The sequence below is a fragment of the Vespa mandarinia genome, chromosome 1 (genome assembly GCF_050613455.1).
Source record: "Vespa mandarinia isolate Hongniang chromosome 1, ASM5061345v1, whole genome shotgun sequence".
Classification (NCBI taxonomy): Eukaryota; Metazoa; Arthropoda; class Insecta; order Hymenoptera; family Vespidae; genus Vespa; species Vespa mandarinia.
Window position 1 is genome coordinate 1,419,963 of NC_140810.1, and position 22,538 is coordinate 1,442,500.

The 22,538-nt window shown below is 29.7% G+C and overlaps 5 protein-coding genes across 8 annotated transcripts; 4 read left to right on the plus strand and 1 right to left on the minus strand.

Annotated features, from left to right (window-relative positions):
- Nucleotides 1-507: 507 nt before the first annotated feature.
- Nucleotides 508-5,995, plus strand: LOC118446031 (tubulin glycylase 3A-like). Of its 3 annotated transcripts, none has more exons than XM_035876182.2 (13): nt 508-1,066; nt 1,453-1,656; nt 1,734-1,954; nt 2,074-2,201; nt 2,615-2,888; nt 2,986-3,199; nt 3,272-3,362; nt 4,153-4,323; nt 4,388-4,641; nt 4,750-4,946; nt 5,024-5,302; nt 5,418-5,615; nt 5,718-5,995. In XM_035876182.2, exons 1-13 carry the CDS (start codon nt 907-909, stop codon nt 5,955-5,957), a joined length of 2,631 nt encoding a protein of 876 aa, XP_035732075.2. In that variant the 5' UTR covers nt 508-906; the 3' UTR covers nt 5,958-5,995. The 3 variants fall into 3 exon arrangements, with proteins under 3 accessions (XP_035732075.2, XP_085515854.1, XP_085515849.1); XM_085659728.1 differs by having other exon boundaries at nt 508-685; nt 783-1,066; nt 4,388-4,946; XM_085659723.1 differs by having other exon boundaries at nt 4,388-4,946.
- Nucleotides 5,996-6,972: 977 nt separating this feature from the next.
- LOC118446029 (uncharacterized) lies at nt 6,973-8,455 on the plus strand. The gene is made up of 2 exons (XM_035876180.2): nt 6,973-7,257; nt 7,364-8,455. The coding sequence occupies exons 1-2, from the start codon at nt 7,099-7,101 to the stop codon at nt 8,360-8,362; spliced, it is 1,158 nt and encodes a 385-aa protein (XP_035732073.2). The 5' UTR covers nt 6,973-7,098; the 3' UTR covers nt 8,363-8,455.
- Nucleotides 8,456-9,048: 593 nt separating this feature from the next.
- On the plus strand, nt 9,049-11,614 carry LOC146873261 (tubulin glycylase 3A-like). Its single transcript, XM_085663395.1, is given in 10 exon segments — nt 9,049-9,391; nt 9,466-9,602; nt 9,681-9,773; nt 9,866-10,041; nt 10,129-10,267; nt 10,371-10,584; nt 10,697-10,787; nt 10,878-11,048; nt 11,119-11,375; nt 11,448-11,614. Coding segments are annotated over 10 exon segments (1,788 nt in total).
- A 166-nt stretch (nt 11,615-11,780) lies between these two features.
- LOC118446000 (tubulin glycylase 3A) lies at nt 11,781-15,251 on the plus strand. The gene is made up of 11 exons (XM_085664983.1): nt 11,781-11,975; nt 12,081-12,340; nt 12,444-12,761; nt 12,873-12,984; nt 13,043-13,254; nt 13,383-13,787; nt 13,888-14,095; nt 14,178-14,268; nt 14,348-14,506; nt 14,611-14,870; nt 14,971-15,251. Exons 1-11 carry the CDS (start codon nt 11,828-11,830, stop codon nt 15,141-15,143), a joined length of 2,346 nt encoding a protein of 781 aa, XP_085521109.1. The 5' UTR covers nt 11,781-11,827; the 3' UTR covers nt 15,144-15,251.
- Nucleotides 15,252-15,422: 171 nt separating this feature from the next.
- On the minus strand, nt 15,423-22,310 carry Arglu1 (Arginine and glutamate rich 1). 2 transcript variants are annotated; one of them, XM_035876251.2, is made up of 6 exons: nt 21,873-22,310; nt 21,266-21,409; nt 20,698-20,745; nt 20,132-20,357; nt 16,660-16,743; nt 15,423-16,572 (listed from the first exon to the last, which is right to left on the minus strand). In XM_035876251.2, exons 1-6 carry the CDS (start codon nt 22,013-22,015, stop codon nt 16,408-16,410), a joined length of 810 nt encoding a protein of 269 aa, XP_035732144.1. In that variant the 5' UTR covers nt 22,016-22,310; the 3' UTR covers nt 15,423-16,407. The 2 variants fall into 2 exon arrangements, with proteins under 2 accessions (XP_035732144.1, XP_035732145.1); XM_035876252.2 differs by lacking the exon at nt 20,698-20,745 and having other exon boundaries at nt 21,873-22,295.
- Between the last annotated feature and the right edge of the window lie 228 nt (nt 22,311-22,538).

The following is a 22,538-nucleotide window of genomic DNA, read 5'->3' on the forward strand; positions in this document are numbered from 1 at the left end:
ATTGCTTTGACTTCTTTACCTATATTCGGTAGCACTATGTGCGAGGCCAGAAGGCTGAAACCGAAAGAAGGCACCGTAGGAGGTGCCTGGTACGCTGCTCGTAATCAACCACCACCACCTAGACAAGCCTCTCGCACGCAGGGCCGTTTCCTCTTTTAATATATTTCCTAAAATAATTTCAAACCACTTAACAATATCCTCTCTTACTCCTCGTTTTATGTTTCCTTTTCATTTATCCTTTTCATATATAATTGAAATTATAATAAACAAAATAATTCTTCCATTAATAATCGTAACAGCATTTATTGGAGGAATTTAAATTAGATGAAAAAAAAAAGATAACAATGTAAAAATTAACGTTGCGATTCTATCGAAACAAAAAAGGAAATACGCTTCTACTTATCTCAATCGGACGTCCCTGAGCTTTAAAACGTCCCTGAGTCACGCGCCTGCGGAATTCCGAATTGCAACCACTGACATATACCTTGTGTATTCCTCGATGAAGAAAGTTTAGTCCTGACCTGGTTGCCGACCAGGTCGGACTTTATTAATGTCTTCGTTTCTTTTTCTCGTGAAAGTGGAATGACAAATAGAAATATTTTTATTTTTCGATTTTTAATAGGATTTCTATAATAATGCCATTTGTGTTCGAAAATATGTTGATATCTTTTAATACGTTCAACAGGTATCATTGACGAACGGAATTAAATGTCCTGCGAAGGCACATTTTCATATAAATATTAATTTCAAAATAATTATAATCGCGCGTGAAATTTTCCAAGGTGTTCCAGACAGTAGTAACGACGATCTTGTTGAGATGGTTCTTCGTAGGGATGAAGCGAAACTCTTGAAAATCAACTAAACGCAACCGAGCAGAAATACTTCGCCGGTTAACAGGTGCGCTACATGAATGCCATCAACGATGCACCGCCGAGTTTCTGGAAATTCGGTGAGGAAAAAGGGGAAAATAAAAATACAGAAAACATCGATAATACTGTTGTAAAATGTGACGACCAGCTAGAGATTCATCACGACGATAAAAAAAATGAAGAAAAGCTTACAGAAGGTTTTTTCTTTTTTTTTACATATATATATATATATATATATATAATTATTTATTTATTTATTTATTAAGAAGGATGTTAAGAAAAAAGAGTTCATAAATTAAAGATAACATGATCGTTGTTAAATTATATGTAAAAAAAATATTTTAGTCAAAGCGAGTAAAATAGTTACTAGTTGCTTTCAATTCTTTTTTGTATATTCTCTTTTCTTTTTTTTTTTCTTTATAAATATTGAAATAAGAATATCATGTTGAACTTCTTGTTTTAATATCCTTTATAAATTAAACTTATCAATTAGGTAATTTATACAAATCAACGAAAAAAAAAAGAAAAAAAAAAAAAGAAAAGAAAATAATATACACATTATACTTTTATTTTACCTCAATAGATTCTCCTTGCGAGGTTTTGGACTCTGATCTATCAACAGAATTATCACCGACACTGCAAGAAAGATTTTTATGTGTCAAACAAAAAGTGAAAGATGCAATAAATGCTCATCATACGTTTATGATATATGGAAGAGCAAGAGTGATTCGTGAAACTTTGCTTAAGAAAGGATGGTGCGAAAAATTCTTTAGAAGAAATTCTAATGGTAATCCGTCATTGTTAATCAATTTTTTAATAAACATTTTCCTAATCTCTTTCACGTTTCTTTTTTTCTTTTTTCAGTCGAACAGTATCTACATGTTGAGTCTAATCCAATAGTATTATTGAGGGGTATTGGTGACTTGAAAGATCAACAAAGTGAACGACAATTAATTTCAAGAATGCTGAGTAATCATACCGTCGATTTTCTATGGAATACAGGATCGGAATGGCCTGGTTGGCCTTCGCAAGAAAATAAAACGACGGTATTCAATAGGTTCTATCGCGCTGGTTTTACTTCTAAGGTGACTAAGAATTTTCTTAAATATTATTGATTATCAAATGACACTAGAATCTAATTAAATTAATATGAAGATTTGAAATCAATTTAGATATTATTTTTACACTAATATAATATCCTTAGATTGGTCTATGTTCAAACGTCAGACAGATGCATTGGTATTATGAAGCTGGAGTAGCTAACACTCTATTTCCACGTTGCTATAATATATGTCAGGGTGATCAGATGCACGCATTTATCGAAGACTTTCGGTAAGAGTCAATTAGGTATCGTTTCACCATTCCTTACTGTCGAAATTTATATTACCTTGGTCTTACAATAATTATCTCGTCAAAAAAAAAAAAAAAAGAAAAAAAAAAAGACTTGGTCCTATAGAAAATTATCCTATTATAATTTTCAATGTAAGATATTACGCATCAAATCATGTTTCATTCATTACTATAGAATTTGTTTTGTCTTGTTGGTCTCATAATATTTAAAAAAAAAAAAACAAAAAAAAAAAAGAGAACGAGAGAGAAATTTGTTTTAAAAAAGAAATATCCTATTGTAATTTTCAATGATACAAAAAAAAAATGCAACAACTTATATATTAATATTAAGAAGATTATTACATACACAAAGCTTAGATAAAACGTGAGCAAGAGTATACCTTGCTTCCGATCAGATTCACCACTTGCCTGAGTCTCTTGAAGTGGCTGGTAGACAAAATCGATACCGAAGGTGAGAACGCAACGCGATCACCAACAGGTACGATACCTTTGAAAGCTCTTGACTTTGCTATCAAAAGATGCAGCGATTATATCAGTGCACAATCGCACGAGGACATCGATCGAGAAACTGAAAAGGTTTGGTCTCATCAATGGGACCAGTTTATTGGATGGTATTACAAAATTGTTTCAGACGATGCTGTATTCATTCGCAACAATGTACCTTTTCATGTAAGTTGACAGTTTTATTGTCATCATTCATCATAAATTTTTCAAATTAATTTCGACATCGTCCGTACGAATAAACATGTTTGTTAATGTAAAATAGAAATACTTCCTGGCAGCACGACACTTGTTAAAAAGGATTAAAAAGTATTGGCCACAGATCGATATGGATGGTATTATGAACGTTTGGATATTAAAACCAGGAAATAAAAGTCGTGGTCGTGGGATTGTATTAATGAACAAACTCGATCATGTTATTGCAAAAGTTAATCCATCGAACAAAGCGGATGCTCGTTATGTCGTTCAAAAATATATTGGTAATAATAATCATTTTTATTAACTTTAGACGTTCAATATATGGAAATTGATTTTTCGTTTATTGTATTTAGAACGACCACTTCTCATCTATAGCACAAAATTCGATATAAGACAGTGGTTCATCGTGACGTGTGCACAACCCTTAACTGTATGGATGTTTAAGTAAGTTTTATACCAATATACAGGCACAAACACAAAGAAAGAGAGAGAGAGGGAGAGAGAGAGAGAGAGAGTCAATATTTAAAGTGAGCTAGAAAAACGAAAAAATTAGGTCAATTATTAAATCATACATTCGCTACTTAGACACTTTTTTTTTTTATTATAACAGTAAACTTTCGTGCCGCATATTCGTGCTCATCCTTTACGTCGAAATGCATCATTAGCAGTACGTTTTCTTAATAATTATCGTTAATTTGTCTATATTTCGAACAGTTTATAGTCCAAGGAAAAATTTCACTTCTTTGTACTTCTGTACTTAGAAATCAAAGTGTCATTACATGTAGGCTTGATTTATCCGCAAGAAATTGCTAATTACTTGAATACCATAAAATTGGTCTCTCTTAGCCTAGTTCGTAAAAGTACTTTCGTAAATTATCTTACGAACTAAATTAAATGAATAATTGTCGATAGAATAAAAAGTTGAACTATTCTAATCTTCATTAATTCTTCGTGATATATTCTTGAGAGATTAGAGTGAATGTAGCTTAAATATAGATCTATAGAGAAAGAAAGAGAGAGAGAGAGAGGGGGGGGGGAGAGAGAGATTCAACAGGTTTTATATTCGAGATGAAATAAATTTAAGGAAGGTAAGGGAATATTAGGTATTTGATATTCAATGATAACATAGAAACGACTGAAATGCAACAGGTTCGAAATATTATAAGAAGGGTTACCAAACACGTTCTCGATATTTCACAATAGAAATATGAAAAGAACATTTCTTTTCACTTAGGGAAAGCTATCTACGATTTTGTTCGCAAAAATTCTCTCTTACGGATTTTCACGAATCGATTCATCTCTGCAATCATGCGGTTCAATGCAAGTATAAAAATTGCATTGATAGAGATCCAGCACTTCCGGCGGATAATATGTGGGATGCTACGACTTTCAAAGAATATCTCAGGTATGATTCAAACGATCTTTATTAATCCTAATGTTTTTTGAAATCAAACGAAATTTTGTTTAAGATCTCAAGGTCACGGGGAAGCTTGGGACGAGCAAATTTACCCTGGCATGAAGCAAGGACTGGTGGGATCCCTTTTGGCTAGCCAAGAAGCGATGGATCGTCGAAAAAATAGTTTTGAATTATACGGAGCTGACTTTATGGTTATGGATGATTTTTCGGTATGGCTTATAGAGATTAACAGTCATCCTGATATGAGCTATTCTAGTAGCGTGACTACACGTTTATGTAGGCAAGTCATGGAAGATACTATCAAAGGTAACGATAGACACAATGTTTACATTATAATGTATTTACAAATTCTTTTTTTTTCTTCTTTTTTTCTTTTTTCTTTTTTTTTTTTTTTTCTTTTCTTCACATCGACAGTGGTAGTAGATTATCGAGAAAATAAGAACGCTGATACAGGATTATTCGAGTTAGCATACAAACAACGAATGCCAAGTTGTCAGCCCTATTTAGGAGCTGCATTATCTCTTCAAGGTACTCGTATTCTCACAAGTGAAAAAAAATCTAATTGGAATCTGCATGAATCGAAGACGAGTCTTACGTCCAAAACCCCTGTGGTAAAGGACATTATTAATATAATAATTATAAAATACAATTTACAAATTTGTCAAGGTCTATTATTTAATTTAATCAGGTGCCCCTGGCTAAGAAAAAATCTCTGGTACATAGTCAGATAGGACCTGTTATCGTTGATCTTATCGAAGAATTAGAAATTCAATTAGATCAAGAATTTTATTCTTATTATAAAACGGAATCGCCTAATCACAGACAAGCATTACCAGCAACGGCACCAGTATTCCCAAGAACTTCAAAATCATCTATGCCATTTGAGAAACCTGACAGAATGACAAAAAGCACATCTGCTGGAACAGTTCGTACTCGTGCGTCTACAAAACATTCTCATTTGGATCAGGTTGGTAAATTTAATAAATCTATCGTTTCATTTTCATCTTTCTTCACATATATATATATATATATATATATTTATTTATATTATATACATTTTTATATATATATAACAAAATCAGTCGAAGGTAACGTATAAGGAAAAATCTTCAAATCCAAAAATTATAAGAAAAGTACGTGCCACTCCTATCACGATGAACATTAAACACGAAGTATCTTCTACGAGGCAAACATTACTATCAAAGATTATGGCTTTGCAACAACAATCGTCTTACGTTGTACCGAAAGTAAACAAATCATTTAAGAAGAACGAAGAAAAGGTATGTACATTTCTATTGAAAATGAAAATGTACATACGTGATGCTAGTTAATTAATTGTTTCGTTTTATTTCTTTTTTTTTTTCCCTTTTTTTTTTTATTAGATCATTCATACAGCTGTACGAGATGCTATGAAGAAATATAAGAGAACTGGAAATATTACAGCTAATATACCAACCATACCGCCTTTACCATCTTTACTTACACCACATAACAAGGTCGCTCATACGTCCACGACAAAAAATAAAAGTCGAGCATATTCGAAAAAGACGAATGAAAAAAGAAACAAAGTTCTGACGGACGTCCCGAATATGTATGCTTTTGGTCTTAGCTTAACAAAATAGATAAATAAATAAATAAATAAATAAATAAATAAATAAATAAATAAATAAATAAGTAAATAAATAATTGAATAATTAAATAAATAAAGAAGAAACAATTATTTGCCGTTACATATAATAAATATTATATATCTACATTGTTGATCTAATTTAAAATTTTATCTGTAATCAATGTACAATGATAACGTTGACTCTGGTTGTATATTATTATGGTTTTAAAATCTAACTATATTGATCAATTGTCGAAAGAAATCAAGAAAAATTGATAGTACATATATAATAAAATTTATTTATCTAATTGAAAAGTAGAAAAGAACTATACCGCATTTCATCTGATCGAAAGATTTTATATTCTATATAATTTTTAATATATAATTTTAAATAATTTTTAAACGCGATTGATTTTAAATCAATAATATTGCGAGATTTATTTACTAAAGACATTTAATTGTCGTTTTCGTAATCTACATATATCATGAATGTTCCAGTGTTCCTATAAATGTCATTTTTAAATATTCATAACTTCATATATTGCGTAATAATTAATATTGAATTATTTTTATCGAAAATGAAAAATTTTTAATCCTTATTCGTTTCCCTTAAACGTTATCGAAGTAAAGAGTACGTATATTTAGAAAAATAAAAAAAAATACGATCATTTCCGGTAAGTATATAAATGTTATATTTTATTTTATTTATTATTCTTTATGCTTTTATCGTAAACCAAATGATCTACCATCAAAGAAAGATATATATATATATATATATACATTTATGTATGAGAAATTGAAAAGTATGAATTCACAATGCATTAAAACTATTATACTTACTCTAATTCACACGTAATCAATTGTTATTTATGCGTGAGAGGGGAATTACTAACACAAGCATATCGATACGATAGATGCATGGTGGGGATAGTGTTCCCTTTTTGCATTTGTAGTTCATATTTTGCCCATACTCATCGCTGAAGTCATACACGCTTTGAACAAAAGATAGTGAACAACCTAAACATTATTTCCGTTCGTTCTGTTACACAACCAAACGATGTTTTATTTATAAATTCATATTCACGTTTGCAATATGTTCTATTGGGTTCAATGTTAATGATAAAAGTTTTCTTTTGATAATATTCTTTCATAAAATGGCACAATCCGATTTAATTGTAAATCAAAATTTTCTAAATAAAAATATTGAAACGATAAGGATGATCGAAAATGATATGGATAAATTAATCTTTCCTAATGAAAGGAAAGATAATTTTCAATGTACTTATTTTCGACGTCGTACATCCAAAACATCGGTCGGTAATTATTTATCGTTAATTCTATATTTAATTAAACATTGACGAAACAATTGAGATAATTAGAATTAATGGATATATCACATTAATATTTGTATATTTTAAGGATAAAAGAAAATGTAGTAACGGTAATCAAACACTGTCTGATGATTCTAACGATAGGACAGACAATGAAAGCGAATCAGAAAGTGTTGTGAATGTTTTAAAATGGTTACAATCTTTACCACGAAATTTTACGAAACGCGATTTAAAAAATAATACGAGTTTGTATAAGTTACAAGAAACTGATCAAAATTTATATCGATTTTATACGAGACAAGAAAATAGCAAATCTCTTGGATCATTTTTGAAACGAAAATCGATCGATAAAATACCACTCAAAGGAAAAAATAGCATCCTATTGGAACACAAGAAGAAAGTTGGATTTGTTGAATTTAACGAGACTCAACATGAATTAGGAAGAACACAAATGAAATCTTTTCAAAGAAAAATCTTAACGAATGATAAGAAATCTTCTGTTAATTCGTTCGTTTTAAAATTATCTAAGACATCTGGCAAATCTGATTCACATTCAATGAAAACGAAAAGTCGTCAAAATCCAATTTCAGTAAAAAATAATCAATGCCAAAGGACTGTAGGAATATTTCGAAAAAATATTTCGGAAAATAAATTGAAGAGTAAATTGTCAGGTGCGCAAAGAAGAAAGATCCAAAAGAAGATTGCGGATAACAAACGTTTGATATACGTATTAAACGAAATAATAAAGACAGTTGACAAAAATGATCTCTCTGATAGAAAGAAAAATAATTGTATTCGTAAAAATTATAATAAAAAGAAGAACGACGGAGGATGTATTTCGATTTTAAACAATAATAAGTCCGGAGAAAGTCGAACTAAAAAACCTATTTTTAAAAATCCTGTAATAGAGAAAACATTGGACGATACTATGAGAAATACTTTGAAAAGATACATCTATTCAAATGGTTGGAATCATTTCAAAGAAAATAATATTGAAATAGATGGCGAATCACCTTTTAAAAAGAAGAAATGCATGATGCATTCTTTAACATCCGCAGATTCTTTAACTCCTTACATGCTGATTTAAGATAGAAAATTTATTGAAATATTAAAATCATATTTTGTTAAAATTACATATCCAATAAATTATACATATGCAATGATACGAAAATGTGTTTAAGTGATATGTTTATATTTGTTAAGCGATATGTTTATATTTATCGATTGAATGAAATGATAGTATTTTTTCGAAAATGCGAGTATCATCGAAAAAAGGAGTCGATTATTTATCGATCACTTTGTCGATCGTAGCTTGATTCGTGTTATACATTAGTATATTATGTAAAATTGAAAGCAATGTTATAATCAATAGGTTAACATTTTGTGGACGTGTATTTATAAATTTGTAGTAAAAAATATTTATCGTTGCAAAATATTATAAAAATGCAATATGCAATGGGAACAAACGGAATATATATTCCCTCGAGGAAACAATGTGGTATCCTCGGAGAAAATTGGTTGGATCGAAAATTCGAAGAATAATGATTATGATAATATAAAAAATATTGATCCTAAGTGGCAAATATCTTTAATTTCAAAAAATTGTATGATCAAAAAACATAATCAAGGTTGGCAGGTATATTTGATGAGATAATTTATAGTATAAACAATATATACATACAATTTATATTATACCTAATAAATAGATATATGTATGTACACATTATATCATTTTATTACTAATTCGATCGTAATTAGATTTGTCCAAAAAATATGAATGAAAATCAGGAAGATGTGAAGATTATAGTAGAGGAAAAAAAAAGTGCTGCTATATGTTGTAATCGTGACAATATCGATGATCTTTTGGAAGAAGAAAATAAAGAAAATGAATCCGATCATGGCAGTATATTGTTAACAGAATGTTTGAAACTATTGACAACCTCTAATGCAAGAATTAATTTCATATTAAAGATTCTAACGAAAGCATCGAACGAACGGAAGATTTTCGTGATTTCTGGAATATTTCCTGTAATAAGGAAGCCTTTGAATAAACGTGGTTGGATTGAAAAAAAAGCTATTAGAAAAATGATTTCGTTGGCATGCGTAACGAACGAAGGTAAAATTTGATTATCTTTTAATATAATTTTCTAATATAAGATAGAACTAATATTTTTTTTATTTTTTTCCTAGTCGGATTAGAACAAGTAGAGAAGTTATTACGGCAACCTGCTAACTTTATATGGTATACCAATAAGAAGGCATTCGCAATACGAATGGATGAAAAAACATTAATAAACAAATTTGCAGGATGTTATTTCACATCGAAAGTACGAAATAATAATTATTATTTGTTTAATCTCGTACAATGATCATAAACAAAAAAAAAAGATTAATTTATCTTTTAGATCGATATGTGTAATAATTTAGAAAATGTTTCTTGGTTTTACGAAGCTGGTGTATCTAATATTCAATTTCCTCGATGTTATAATTTTTATCAGGTATTTAATAATTTTTATCAAAATAATCAAATACATTGTTACAATTAAATAATACGAAATGCGGGTGGGAATGTGGGTATTTATTTTGATAGAGCATACAAATCGAAGAATTCAAACGCGATTTTTATATCACTGCATGCACTGGAATATTGAAATGGTTTTTATTTTTAACAAGTATAGCAGGACCTAACTCTGCATGGTCCCCGGATGGTACGATTCCTATAAATGCAATTTTATTTGCTCTCGAACGTTGCGTGGAATATTTAAGGTATATAATTTAAAATTAATTAAGAGTTAATTTTACGAATCCATAAGTCGATAGTTTTCTCTTTTCTCTTCTTTTTTTTTTTTTAAGTGTAAGAATACACGAAGACATAGATAGAGATGATTACAAAGATGCTCCTGCAACTGCTTGGAATCAATTTTTACATTGGTACGGAAATATTATAAATCATCATGCCATTTTAAAGACAAATGACAAGGTTGATATAAACGTATGTTCATTAAGTTACATGATCTTGAGATAGTTCTTTCTTTTTTTTATATTTATTAAATGTTCAATTTAAAAAGTTTATTTAAAATGAAAAATATTTTTAGGTACTGTTAACGTTAACTGACAACATTTTAAAAGGGATGTCAAGGTGTCGTCCACAAAGTCGTGTAGATGGTATGCGAAATATTTGGATTTTAAAGCCTGGTGATAAGAGTTTAGGAAGAGGTATTGTTCTTAAAAATTCTTTGAATGATATATTACATAAAGTAAACCAAGCTGCGAAGGAGGGAATGCAATATGTTGTCCAGAAATATATTGGCAAGTTTTCTTCTTTTCCGTCTTCTTTTTCTTTTCTTTTTTTTTTTTGTTCCTAAAAAATCAAATATTTCTATAATGAAATTTTTCATAAAAATTCGAAAAATATTTTTAGAACGACCCTTACTCGTTCACAAGACAAAGATAGATGTTAGACAGTGGTTTTTAATAACTAGTACGCAACCTCTCATTGTATGGATGTATAAGTAAGAATTTTATATTAATTTTCATTCTTTCCATGTCCTTATTATTTCATTATTAATCTTGTTAAATTAAAATAATATTTTTTATGTTAGAGATATTCTAATACGCTTTGCATCAAAAAATTTCACGCTTGACGATTTCCACGAGTCTATTCACTTATGTAATACAACTGTACAATTGAAATATAGAAAATTGCCTAGAACGAATTTACAATTACCAAATGAATTTCATTGGAATCTTCAAAATTTTAAAGACTATCTCAGGTAAATAATTTTTCTAAATTATTATTTAAAGATCGATGTTTTAATATGACAATTATACTTTTTTGATTAGATCGAAAAACGAAGAGGCAGCATGGGAAAAAATTATCAGACCAAGTATCAAACAGAATTTGGTAGGTGCGCTGTTAGCATCTCAGGATTACATGGTGAATCGAAAGAATAGTTTTCAATTATATGGTGCAGATTTTGTAATAATGGACGATTTTTCTGTTTGGCTAATCGAAATCAATACGAATCCTCGATTGCATCCACCTAGCAGTAGTGTTACCGCAAAACTTTATCCAGAAGTTATCGAAGACACCATAAAAAGTATAAAAATTAAGAATAATAATTCGATTGATGTAATTATAAAAATATTCATAATCTAATATGTTTCTAAAGTTATTATAGATCGTCGAAAGAGTCGAAAAATGTTACATGGTAAATTCGAATGCATTTTCAAACAACGTCATGCATTTTATGGGGTCAACGTTTTAGGTCAAGGAACAAGTCTTAGTATACGAGGAAAAAAGATCTAATCTCGATATCTCACGAAGTCTATAAAATAACATCGATCTGAAATTCATGATAAAACAAAAAAATACGAAGCAATCGAATATCGTGCTTTCGATGCTATCAAATGATTTTAACAAATCTTATATAACCTCCTTTTCGATCTATGCATATCTCTAAATTAAACTATTAATTATAAATCAATCGAATCTATTATTATCAACAAAAATATCATTTCCAAATTGAATTTTACATTTTTTGTCGCACTCATGTTCACGAATATGGAACAGGATTCTCATTGTAACAATCAGGATCGTTTGCATTCAGGATTAAGACACGATGCTATTCTTCGCGGACAAACTGGTACTATAGCAAATAAAATAAATTCTCAACAGTCAACGAAAAGATTACCCTCAGGTAAGATACCGTATTGTTTCGCGACGATTCTCTTTTTAAATACGTTCTTTATCAATTATTACACGTTGATTCATAATCGGTAAAGCTGACGAAATATCGATCCAGTCAGCGAGCCTGGTACAAGCAACAAACGGAACGAATCTAAGAAATCCACTGTATCACCAAAAACTGATTTCCTATCGCAAGGATTTTATAAGGCCAAACTTTTTCAAATGAAACAACAAAGAAAACAATTTGACCAACAAGTTTTAAAATCTGTTATCAGACCATCAAGTTTTGTTCCACCGGCAACTATTTTAACAAAAAATATGGACAAAGTACGAAAGCCACCACCGACTAGAACTTTGTTAAATTTCAATCACAATGTAAGTATGTGACTATGTATAAATGCATATTGTTAAATTAAATCAAAATATTAATTTGACACAGAGATCTTTAATATCATTTTGTAAATGTATTCTATTATAGAACGAAGAAAAAAAAATCGAGAAACATTCGATTCTTTCGAAAACGACGAGAAATAATTATCAAATAATTACAAGCAAAGATACGTCGGATTGTAACGAAGAAATAGTGAATTGTTTCGTACCATCAAAGGACGTTCCTTTACAGGAAGATTCTATTATTATTAGAGCGAATACATCCGATGAAACAGAAGTAGATAATAAATCGATTGAATCTAAAACGATTGAAGTGAATGAAATATCCCTGGATGATCTAAGAATACATCATAATAACAAGGATAACTACTTTGCAATTCAACGAAGAGTGGAAGAAGCTGTTAAGGTAAAGACAAAAATTACAAATATATATATATATATATATATATATATATATATATATATATCAAATCATAAGAAAAATTTATTGTACAACAAAAATTTCATTTGGTCTTAGAACAAAAAGATCTTTCTAATACGTGGCGATATTCCATATTTGGAAAATACATTAAAGAAAAGAGGTTGGATAAAGAAATACGAATCTAGAAAAACGAGACACGTGCCTTATGGTATTTATCTTTTTTTTTTTTTTAATTATACCAATGATATAGTATAATTGATTTTTAGGTAATGCAGCTATTATGGATTCACCATCGATTGGTAATATTCATCTTCCAGATGGATCCTTGAACGAGGATTATATTATTTTCACTGTATTGAAACATGTACCACCAGATTTTATCTGGGATTGTCGTAATGATTTTGTAGAATGGACAGGTCATATCAAACCTGATACATTGTTGAATAGATATGACAAATCATTTATATATACGTCGAAGGTAAAAATCAATGAAAATATGAAAAATTCGTTTGTGAACAAAGAAAACAATTTTTAATCGAAAAATTAAAAAGATTAATCCTATTTCCTTTTACTTACTTTTTTTTTTCTTTGTTTTTCTTTTCACAGCTCGGAATGGCAATAATTTTGGGAAATGTTCATTGGCATACCGAGGATAATGTTTCCACTGTAAATTATCCAAGAAGTTACAACGTTGCCCGTGACAAAGGTGCATTTATCGATGATTATCGACAAACTGCAGCGGTGAGCCTTTTAAAATGGTTCACCGATCAAATCGAGCAAGGTGTCAATATATCTAATAAAGGCTCGTCACCAATTTCATCGAAACAAATCGAATTTGCGATAAAACGTTGTGAGAATTTTATTGCCATGAAAAACGATGAGTATTTGGATATACCGGAAGTTCCTATTTCTTCGACAGAGTGGGATAAATTTATCGACGATTATGTTATGGTAGTTCATCGTGGCAATGGAATTATAAATGAAGAGTTCAACGACGAACGTTCTTTATCTGTGCGTTAAAAAAAAAAAAAAAAAAAAAAAAAAAAATGATCTATGCTATAATATTTACTATAGATTAATATTAAGGCAATATATTTTTTAAAACGTTTAGATATTATACGATTCGGCGGTGGAAATTTTAAAGAAAGTTAAGGAAAACGATCCTCAATACGAATTAAATGGAATGCGAAATATTTGGATCTTAAAACCAAGTAATTATTGCTGCGGAGTTGGTATTGCGATGGCACATAAATTAAGTTACATAATTAAAAGAGTACAGGATTGTGCAAAAGATTATTTTATTGTACAAAAGTACATAGGTAATCAAAATGTCTATTGCGAATCTTTTTGATAAACGTTAAAATCAGTGGAAAAGCATACGTGAGAAATTTGATTTTGTAGAAAAACCATTACTCGTTAAGGACACGAAGTTCGATGTTAGACAATGGTATCTCGTTACTAACAGTTATCCGCTAACTATATGGATTTACAAGTACAAAGTTTGTTTATGAGTAAAATTATTATCACTTTACATCATGGTACTATGAACAATAAATATTACTGTGTATCAGAGAATCGTTTTTACGTTTTAGCTCAAGGCCGTTCTCTTTTGATAGCTATCACGAAGCTATACACATTTGTAACACTGCGGTCCAGAACAAGTATATTATTCCTAAGACTTCTATTCGTTCGCAAGATTGGGATTGCGAAAAACTTAATGAATATTTAAAGTCAGTAAATATAAATTAGCATCGACAATGCTTTACGGAAAAAAAAAAAAGAAAAAAGAAGAAAAAAAAATGAACTAATTGCAACGATTTAATTTTGTATACAGAACAATAGGGTATACGGGAGAACCATGGTACGAAAAAATTTATCCAAAAATGTGTCAAGCTATAATCGCTACTATGTTGGCAGCGCAAGAACACATGGATAAAAGAAGATGCAGTTTTGAATTGTATGGAGCAGATTTTGTAATAATGGATGATCTATCGGTTTGGCTGATAGAGATAAATACGAATCCTCGTATGCATCCACCTGGAACTAGAATCACTCAAAGATTATATCCTAATGTATTGGAGAGTCTTATAAAAGGTATTATTATTATTTATTTTATTTAATATATTTTATCCAATAAATTAGTTTTATAAAAATGTTTTCTTTTCTTTTTCTTTTTTTTTTTTCTCTACTTTAGTCATAATGGATTATCCATTCGATCCAGACGCAGATACAGGAGATTTTGTGTTAGCGTATAAACAAGTGATCACTGAAATACAGCCTAACACTGGATTATGTCTAACTGCTTTGGGTAAAGCTATGCTAACAAAATCCAAAATTGTACAACATATGAATTGGCAATATCTCTGAATTAATCTTTTACAAATTCTTTTATATATATATATATATACATATGTGTATATATATATATATACACAAAAAAATATATATAATACAAAACAAAAGATACAGAATTACATCGACTAGATCGTTATAATTACAATTAATATATTCTAAAAACGAAAACTAACTCGATTGAACGAACAAAAGAGCGACTAATAAAAACGTATTTATTTTACAAGTAACAATATCACGAGTATACAATTCTGTATGAACAGATTTTTTTTTCTTTCTTCTTTTAAATACATATTTATACACGATTAAGTAGAGGACATTCTTCTCACGTCTGCACTTATATTTCGATACGTACAAAATCATCCACTATCAATCTTAGATCATCTATTCATCACTTTCCCGGCTTGTTCTTTTTCTTTCGTTTCTTTTTTTTTCCCCTGTTGTCTTTTTTTGTTTTTTTGATTAAAATAATGTAAAATTTTGGAAACACAATAACAGATGTCTTTTATCAAAATTTTCGATTATAACGAGGATTATCAAATAACGCGTATTGCAAATATTAAGGAAATCTGTGTGCATATTGTTGTGTCATACAACCGATAAATAACATTCAACTTAATAACGGAATAGCTTTAATCAGTTTGTAGTTCCATATTGTTATATTTACTGTGTGAGATAAATCTTCTGCTTCTATAGAAAGTACAAATATACCCTAGCATAATATTCGTAATATATTCTAACTGAAATAAAATCATTTTATTTCCTGTTATAATACAATAAGAGAAAATCCATACTATTTAAAATTGTATTTGTGAATTGGGAACACATATATTTAAACCGCACTTACACCAAAAATATAGAATTAACTAACTTGCTGAACAGCCGTCGATACGTCTGTAAGCAATTTATTATATCACACACAATAATATTGTAGAATAAAGGAATTTCGTTTACATAAAATTGAATGAATTTTGATGTAAGTGTAGCTTGAAAAAAAGTTAAGTCCCAGTTATGATCGTAATGAAACCTTTCAAGCATGAAATCTATCATTAGATTTTGACATACCAATTAAAGTCATAATCAAATGACATTTCAATGCTTCGGAGATTTCAACAATCACAGTGAATAAATTCACATAAGCTTTGGGCATTTGTTGCTGCATTGACTGAAATATTTTTATATGCGCAGCAAACGAGTATTCTTGTTGGTTATGAACTAATTTCAAAACCGACAAGAATATGTGAATATCACATATATATCTGCACGGTATAATACAAACTCACGTAACTGGTTTTAGCGTAAACGACAATTTAGGCCTCGAGTTGTTCTTGCCTAGGATCTTTTTCTGCTCCTCCTTAACACGTTTTTCATGTTCTTTTCTCATTCTCTGCCTTTCTTCTTCCATAAGACGTTGTTCTTCAACCATTGCCAATCTCTCCTCAGCCTAAATTTGTAGAGTAAGAAAAATAGATAATACAAGACAAGTATACCTATCTTTACTTTGTCTTGTTATAATCTATCTGTAACTCACAAGTTTCTTCTGTGCTTCTTCAATTTTTCTGTTGTTTTCCTCCATGATCCTCTCTAGTTCCTCGCGCTTCTTCCGCTCTTCCTCCTACAATGACAACAGAATATGTTTACACAAGGTAATGATATCGTCGCTCACCAGTTGTTGGTACACCGTTCATATCCAAAAGCTTAGTGCCGCTATTTCAACAGCCTAATACATCCTAAGAACCTTCATGTATAGGAAAAGTAATTGGGGATATGTGAAATTTTTAGGCCGGGTTTTAGATAAGTAGGATGGCTTGTCGTGATAAAATGACAGAGGACGCATGTACAAAAAAACCCACTTCCTTTCTTTCAGAATTAAACTTGTTCCTCTTAGTTCCCAGCGAATGCTGTGTATTGTCAGAGATTTCCCAGATGAAAATACGACGACTTAGGATGCCACTTGAAAGTGAAAAAAATAAATTATGACATTGGATCGATATCCACTGTGCATGCAAATATGTAGACAAAATCGTGATATCTTGTCTTGTTCTTTTCTTTCTTTCTTTTTTTTTATATTTTCTTTTTTTTTTTAACGCGACACGTCTATGTTCCCGTTTAATGTAGGTTAATGATTAAATATACTAAGAGAGAGAGAGAGAGAGAGAGAGAGAGAGAGAAAGAGAGAGAGAGAGAGAGAGAGAGAGAGAGAGAGAGAGAGAGAGAGAGAGAGAGAAGATAGTGTATATACTTTACCAGAGAGGATACATTCGTGTGTATAATAATCAGCATTGATATACATATACATATACATATATATACATATATATATATACACATACATACATATATATTTTTTTTCAAATGATGTTCAGTGTTTTTATTTAAAATTATATTCAAATACATTTAGAAACGAACGGTGTCATCCGCCCGACCTGTTGACGGAATGCGTTGTGTCCCAGGTATTACTATTTAACGAATCTAAAATGATCCCTAATGTGGTCTCTTTTCTTGATAGTGTTTTAACAAAGAATGATAATAATAATATTGGTATAAAATGAATTATGAATATATAAATTGGATAATACCTGAATGGAGCTCACGCCAGCACGTAGGGGATGCCTTCTTCATCGACAATCACTCAGCAGTGAGTTAAAAACCGGCATCTTCTGTTGGTAGTCAGTAAGGAAGGTGACCTATATATTGCTAGGTCGTGCTTTGTTGCTATGGGATTCTAATTCTGCCCCTTAAGGTCTACTTCTCCCATTCTAATAAACTTTTTTTTTTCCCAAACTCGTCGACATTTTCAGTGCAAACTCAATGTGCAAAGCAACAAGAACAAAGTTTGTTCAACTTGTAATCAGGATTGCTGTCCATCTGACCAGAGTGTGTGTTGATTTTTTTTTCCAAGGATAAAAAGAAAAAAAATTGTGCACAAACACGAACGACAAAAAATTCTTAGTCAGATGTAAAAGGAACAAAAAAAAACAAAAAAAAAGAGAAAAAACAAATAAATAACAAATAAAATAAAAATTAGAAAAAGAAAAAAAAAAGAAAAGAAGAGAAAAGAAAAAATAAAAATAAAAATCTATTGTATATAAATGCCTATATATATATATATATATATATTATTATATATATAATATTATATTATATATATATAATATATATATATATTAGTAGATTTCTGCAAATCATAGTTGATAGCAGGATTTTCCATAACAATGAAAGACATCGGAATGTATCAGTATTGTACAAAAAAAAAAAAAAAAAAAAAAAAAAAAAAAAAAAAAAATAAATAAATAAATAAATAAATAAAAAATAAAAAATTAAATAAATACTAGAGCTCGGTATTTGGAGCGTTTAAAAAAATTGCACACTATAACTACCTTGCATAGATTTTTAATATAATCTATCTAAATTTCAAGACTAGTTATCCAACAAATTGAAGCCAATATATTTCTAATTGAAATACAAATGATGTAAAAACCTCAAAAGTAAATAAGGAAAGGAATTACATTACAAGCTATTACATATAGTTAATATATCATTTTTTACTGACTGATAATTTCTTCAATAAATTATGATGACATATACTATATATTCAAGAAATAAATAAGATTATGACATGTTGATAATGATCATGTGAAAATACATTTAGATTTTTAATAAAGTATTTATCTTAAATTTTTTAATTTTTATATATTCACAAAAACCGTGTGCAAATACATAATGAAATATAAGAAATAATAAATCGCTACAAACACCGAGTTTTAGATATTGTGATAATAACTGAAGTAGATAATTAACTAATCAAAATAAAGTATAAAAAAATGTACTTCATTTATAATCACTTCACTATATTTATACGATTTAATTTATTTGTTATATATATATATATAAAAAAAAAAAAAAAAAAAAAAAAAAAGAACCTAGCATTCCTGTAAAACTACTATTTCACCGAAAAAAAACTGCTTAGGGATCAACATTAGTTTCCCATTACTTAGAAAAATAACTTTATTTCAAAATAACGACCATTTTTCAATATTTTCTTTTCAATATATTACAAATCTTAGGATTTTTATTTTTAATAATTGCAATACTCTTGTTTCTACTTTTTTTCTTTCTTTTTTTTTTTTTTTAACGGATTATGAGGACATATGCGCGTGTAAACTAGTTTCGTAAGTATTTTGGCTCGCCTGATCGACAAGTTCAACAGCTTTAAAAATTGTGAACAAAACTTTTCAGATTTTGCTTTGAACACAATTTTCAGTTGTTGATGCAATTGCCAGTCGAGATATAGTGTGATGAAAGGTTATAATGTTGTACAGATATAATAAATATATACATGTTACAAAATACAATGTTCTGTCCATAAATAATTGATACATGCGCCTATGATATCAACATCTTTTCAATAATATAAAGTATTTCTCCCCAACAACGCGACTTCAGTGGATGCTGGGAAGGTAAAGCAGTATGGTTTGTCAGTAATTTTTGTATATATACTCAAGAACCATACTGCTTCAAGCCCAAACGCTGTAACCGCGCGATATAATTATTTAAAAAAATATTTACGTTTATTTTACAGTGTAATAAATATTGTTGTAGGTACTAAGCAATATCGCAGGTACCAAGCAACTTGCAATGAAAAAGTAAATATATATATGCAATTTATGTTATCGACATTCTGTGCAATACTCGTCCCTAATGCTGATCTTCAGAGATGTACAAACCATGTACGATTACACAACTATTGCGATGCAATATTTCATCTTACCCACATCTCAGTCACAGAATTCTATTTCTCCTTAGAATTTAACTAAAGTATTTTAGCTTGTTCCAAGTTTAATAGCTATAATGCTATAAACATATATTACAGAACCTGCCTTTTTGTTAAAGTATAGGTTCAATGTAATATCAGGGTACTTTGAAAGTAACAAGCTAACTACCCACTGAAAGTAACAGCGCTTGGGCTAACACTGGCCAATGTTTCTGTGGATTGGTCTTACCTCTCTTCGTTTCTCCTCCTCACGCAGTTTTGCTTGTCTCCATTCCATCTCCTCCATCATTTGACGCTCCATCGCCCTTTTTGCTTCCTCTACTCGTCTTTGTACTTCTGCTTCAATTTCTTCTTTACGTTTTTCTAGTTCTTCCTCGACCCTCTTCTGTACTAATTCCTCTATACGTTTGGCTGCTTCTTCTTCAACCATCTTTTGCTCCACTTCACGTTGCCGTCTGCAGACAGACAGCCAAGCATGTTGTTCTAAAAGATCTTATTTAATTTTTCATACATAGTTTTTTTAGCCGTGCTTTTATTTTTTTTTTATATTTTTTTATTTTTATTTTTTATTTTTTTTCTTTTCTTTTTATTTTTTTAGAAAATATTAAAAGATATCAACTTTAAAGATGGATACATTACACTCAAACCATTTAATAATAACCTTATTTTCCCAATAACCCTTTGGCATATACTATGGTTTTATTGGAATATGTTTGGCATGCTTTTCCATTTTTATTCATAAAATATGAATTAAGGCTGATTAACCACCACCATGAAATAGTTATACAATCTTACCCAACCGCATTCGTGATGAGGGTTTTGTTCATTAATTCTTTCTTTTTCCTGACAACACAATTATAAAAAAACGTATAACAAGAATTTTATAAAACAATATACTATTACTCAAATCTTTATTTTTCATTTATTTTGTTTAATAAAAAATCAAAATATCTGGAAATAGAAGTACGATATATCGCAGAAATAATAAACATAACATACTAATAGAATAAAGCAAAATAAAAACTTATAAGCAAAACTGATGCAGCTTTCCTTAATAATAACTACTACCAACAACATGCAAAAATTAATGCAGAAAATTTTAATCAATAAAATATTTGCACCTTTAATCTATACGACAAAATATTATATTCCATTGCAACTATATATCACTTTGTATATTTACGTAGAGACAATTCTTCTTCTCTTAGTCGATAACATTAAAACATTTATTTCATATTATTTAATTGTCAATCAATTAAATTATATAAAAATCCTCTCCAGAAATTTGAATACACGCAATAATAATTTATGTACAATATTAACCTTGACAGTTACTACGTTATAAAAATGATTAGACAATTACCTTTGCCTCTCCATTTCTGCTAGCCTTTCGACTTCGTCCATTTTCCTTTCTCTGTCTCTATACGATCGTTTTTTATGACTAACTATATGTACATCATCAGATGCATCAGATCCTGTACTTGAGGATGCCGAGTGAGATCTTTTCCTGCATACAAATAATACATATCAATATCGATAGTGTACACTGATCACAAATAAATAACATAGATAGTTAAAAGATACGAGTTAAAAAAAAAATTTATTAAATTATATCATATTATATATATATATGTGTGTGTAATAGGATATATTAGCGAGTAAGCAAAAAGTGTATAGATGAGTATAACAGTTCCATTATATGCTAATAATATTAATGTATTACGAAGGACAACCATATTGCAGGTCTCAATAAGAACCTAGAATACACGTTGATATATAAAGGAAACAATATGCAACGATTCATAGTTATAAATTAACACGCAATAAATTTAACATCGCCCTTCAATGCGAGGCGCATGACAAAATGGTGGAATAGACGACGAAGTAGCGATAATAATATATCTATATATGTATATATAGATACATATATACATGCATATATGATTAATATAATAGTAAATATAACAAACCTTGATTTAGAAGAGCGTTCTTTCGGCTTATCCGAATATTTGTTATTGGAATGTTTTTCGCGAGACTTGGATCGTTTGCGAGAGTGTTTGCTCTTGTGACGCCTTCTACTCGGCGATTTCGTTCTAGACCTCGAACGACCCATTTTACTTAATTTAACCGTTTTCTTGGTAGACTCAATTGCGAACAGAAATGTTCCCCAGTCGAGGAATATCGTTCGAGTATAAAAGTCAAAAAAAATTCACTTTTAAAATCGGCACAGAAACGAAAAAACGTCCACGAGAATACCGCAACACGAGTTACTTGTGTGGCCACACTGCAGCCATCTTGAAATTGACAATCGAAAAATGGCGGTGCAATTGTCGTTCGAATAATTTATTTCACTATTGAAAAATATAAGGTTAAGATAGTACGATGATATGGCTTTTATGAATTAAAGGATAAAGATGAAAAAGTATTTGATATCGTTACGTTGTGACATTAAAATTTATCGGTTAGCAATATGATTATTAATGTAACCTTCGATACTCTCGTCGACCAATCAAATATCAAGAAATTATTGCAAGTGCGATACTGTGAATAGAATACTAATTATTTATATCTTACGTCATGCTATAACTTCGTAATAAGTGAAATATAAAATCAATCGATTTCTTTATATTACCAAA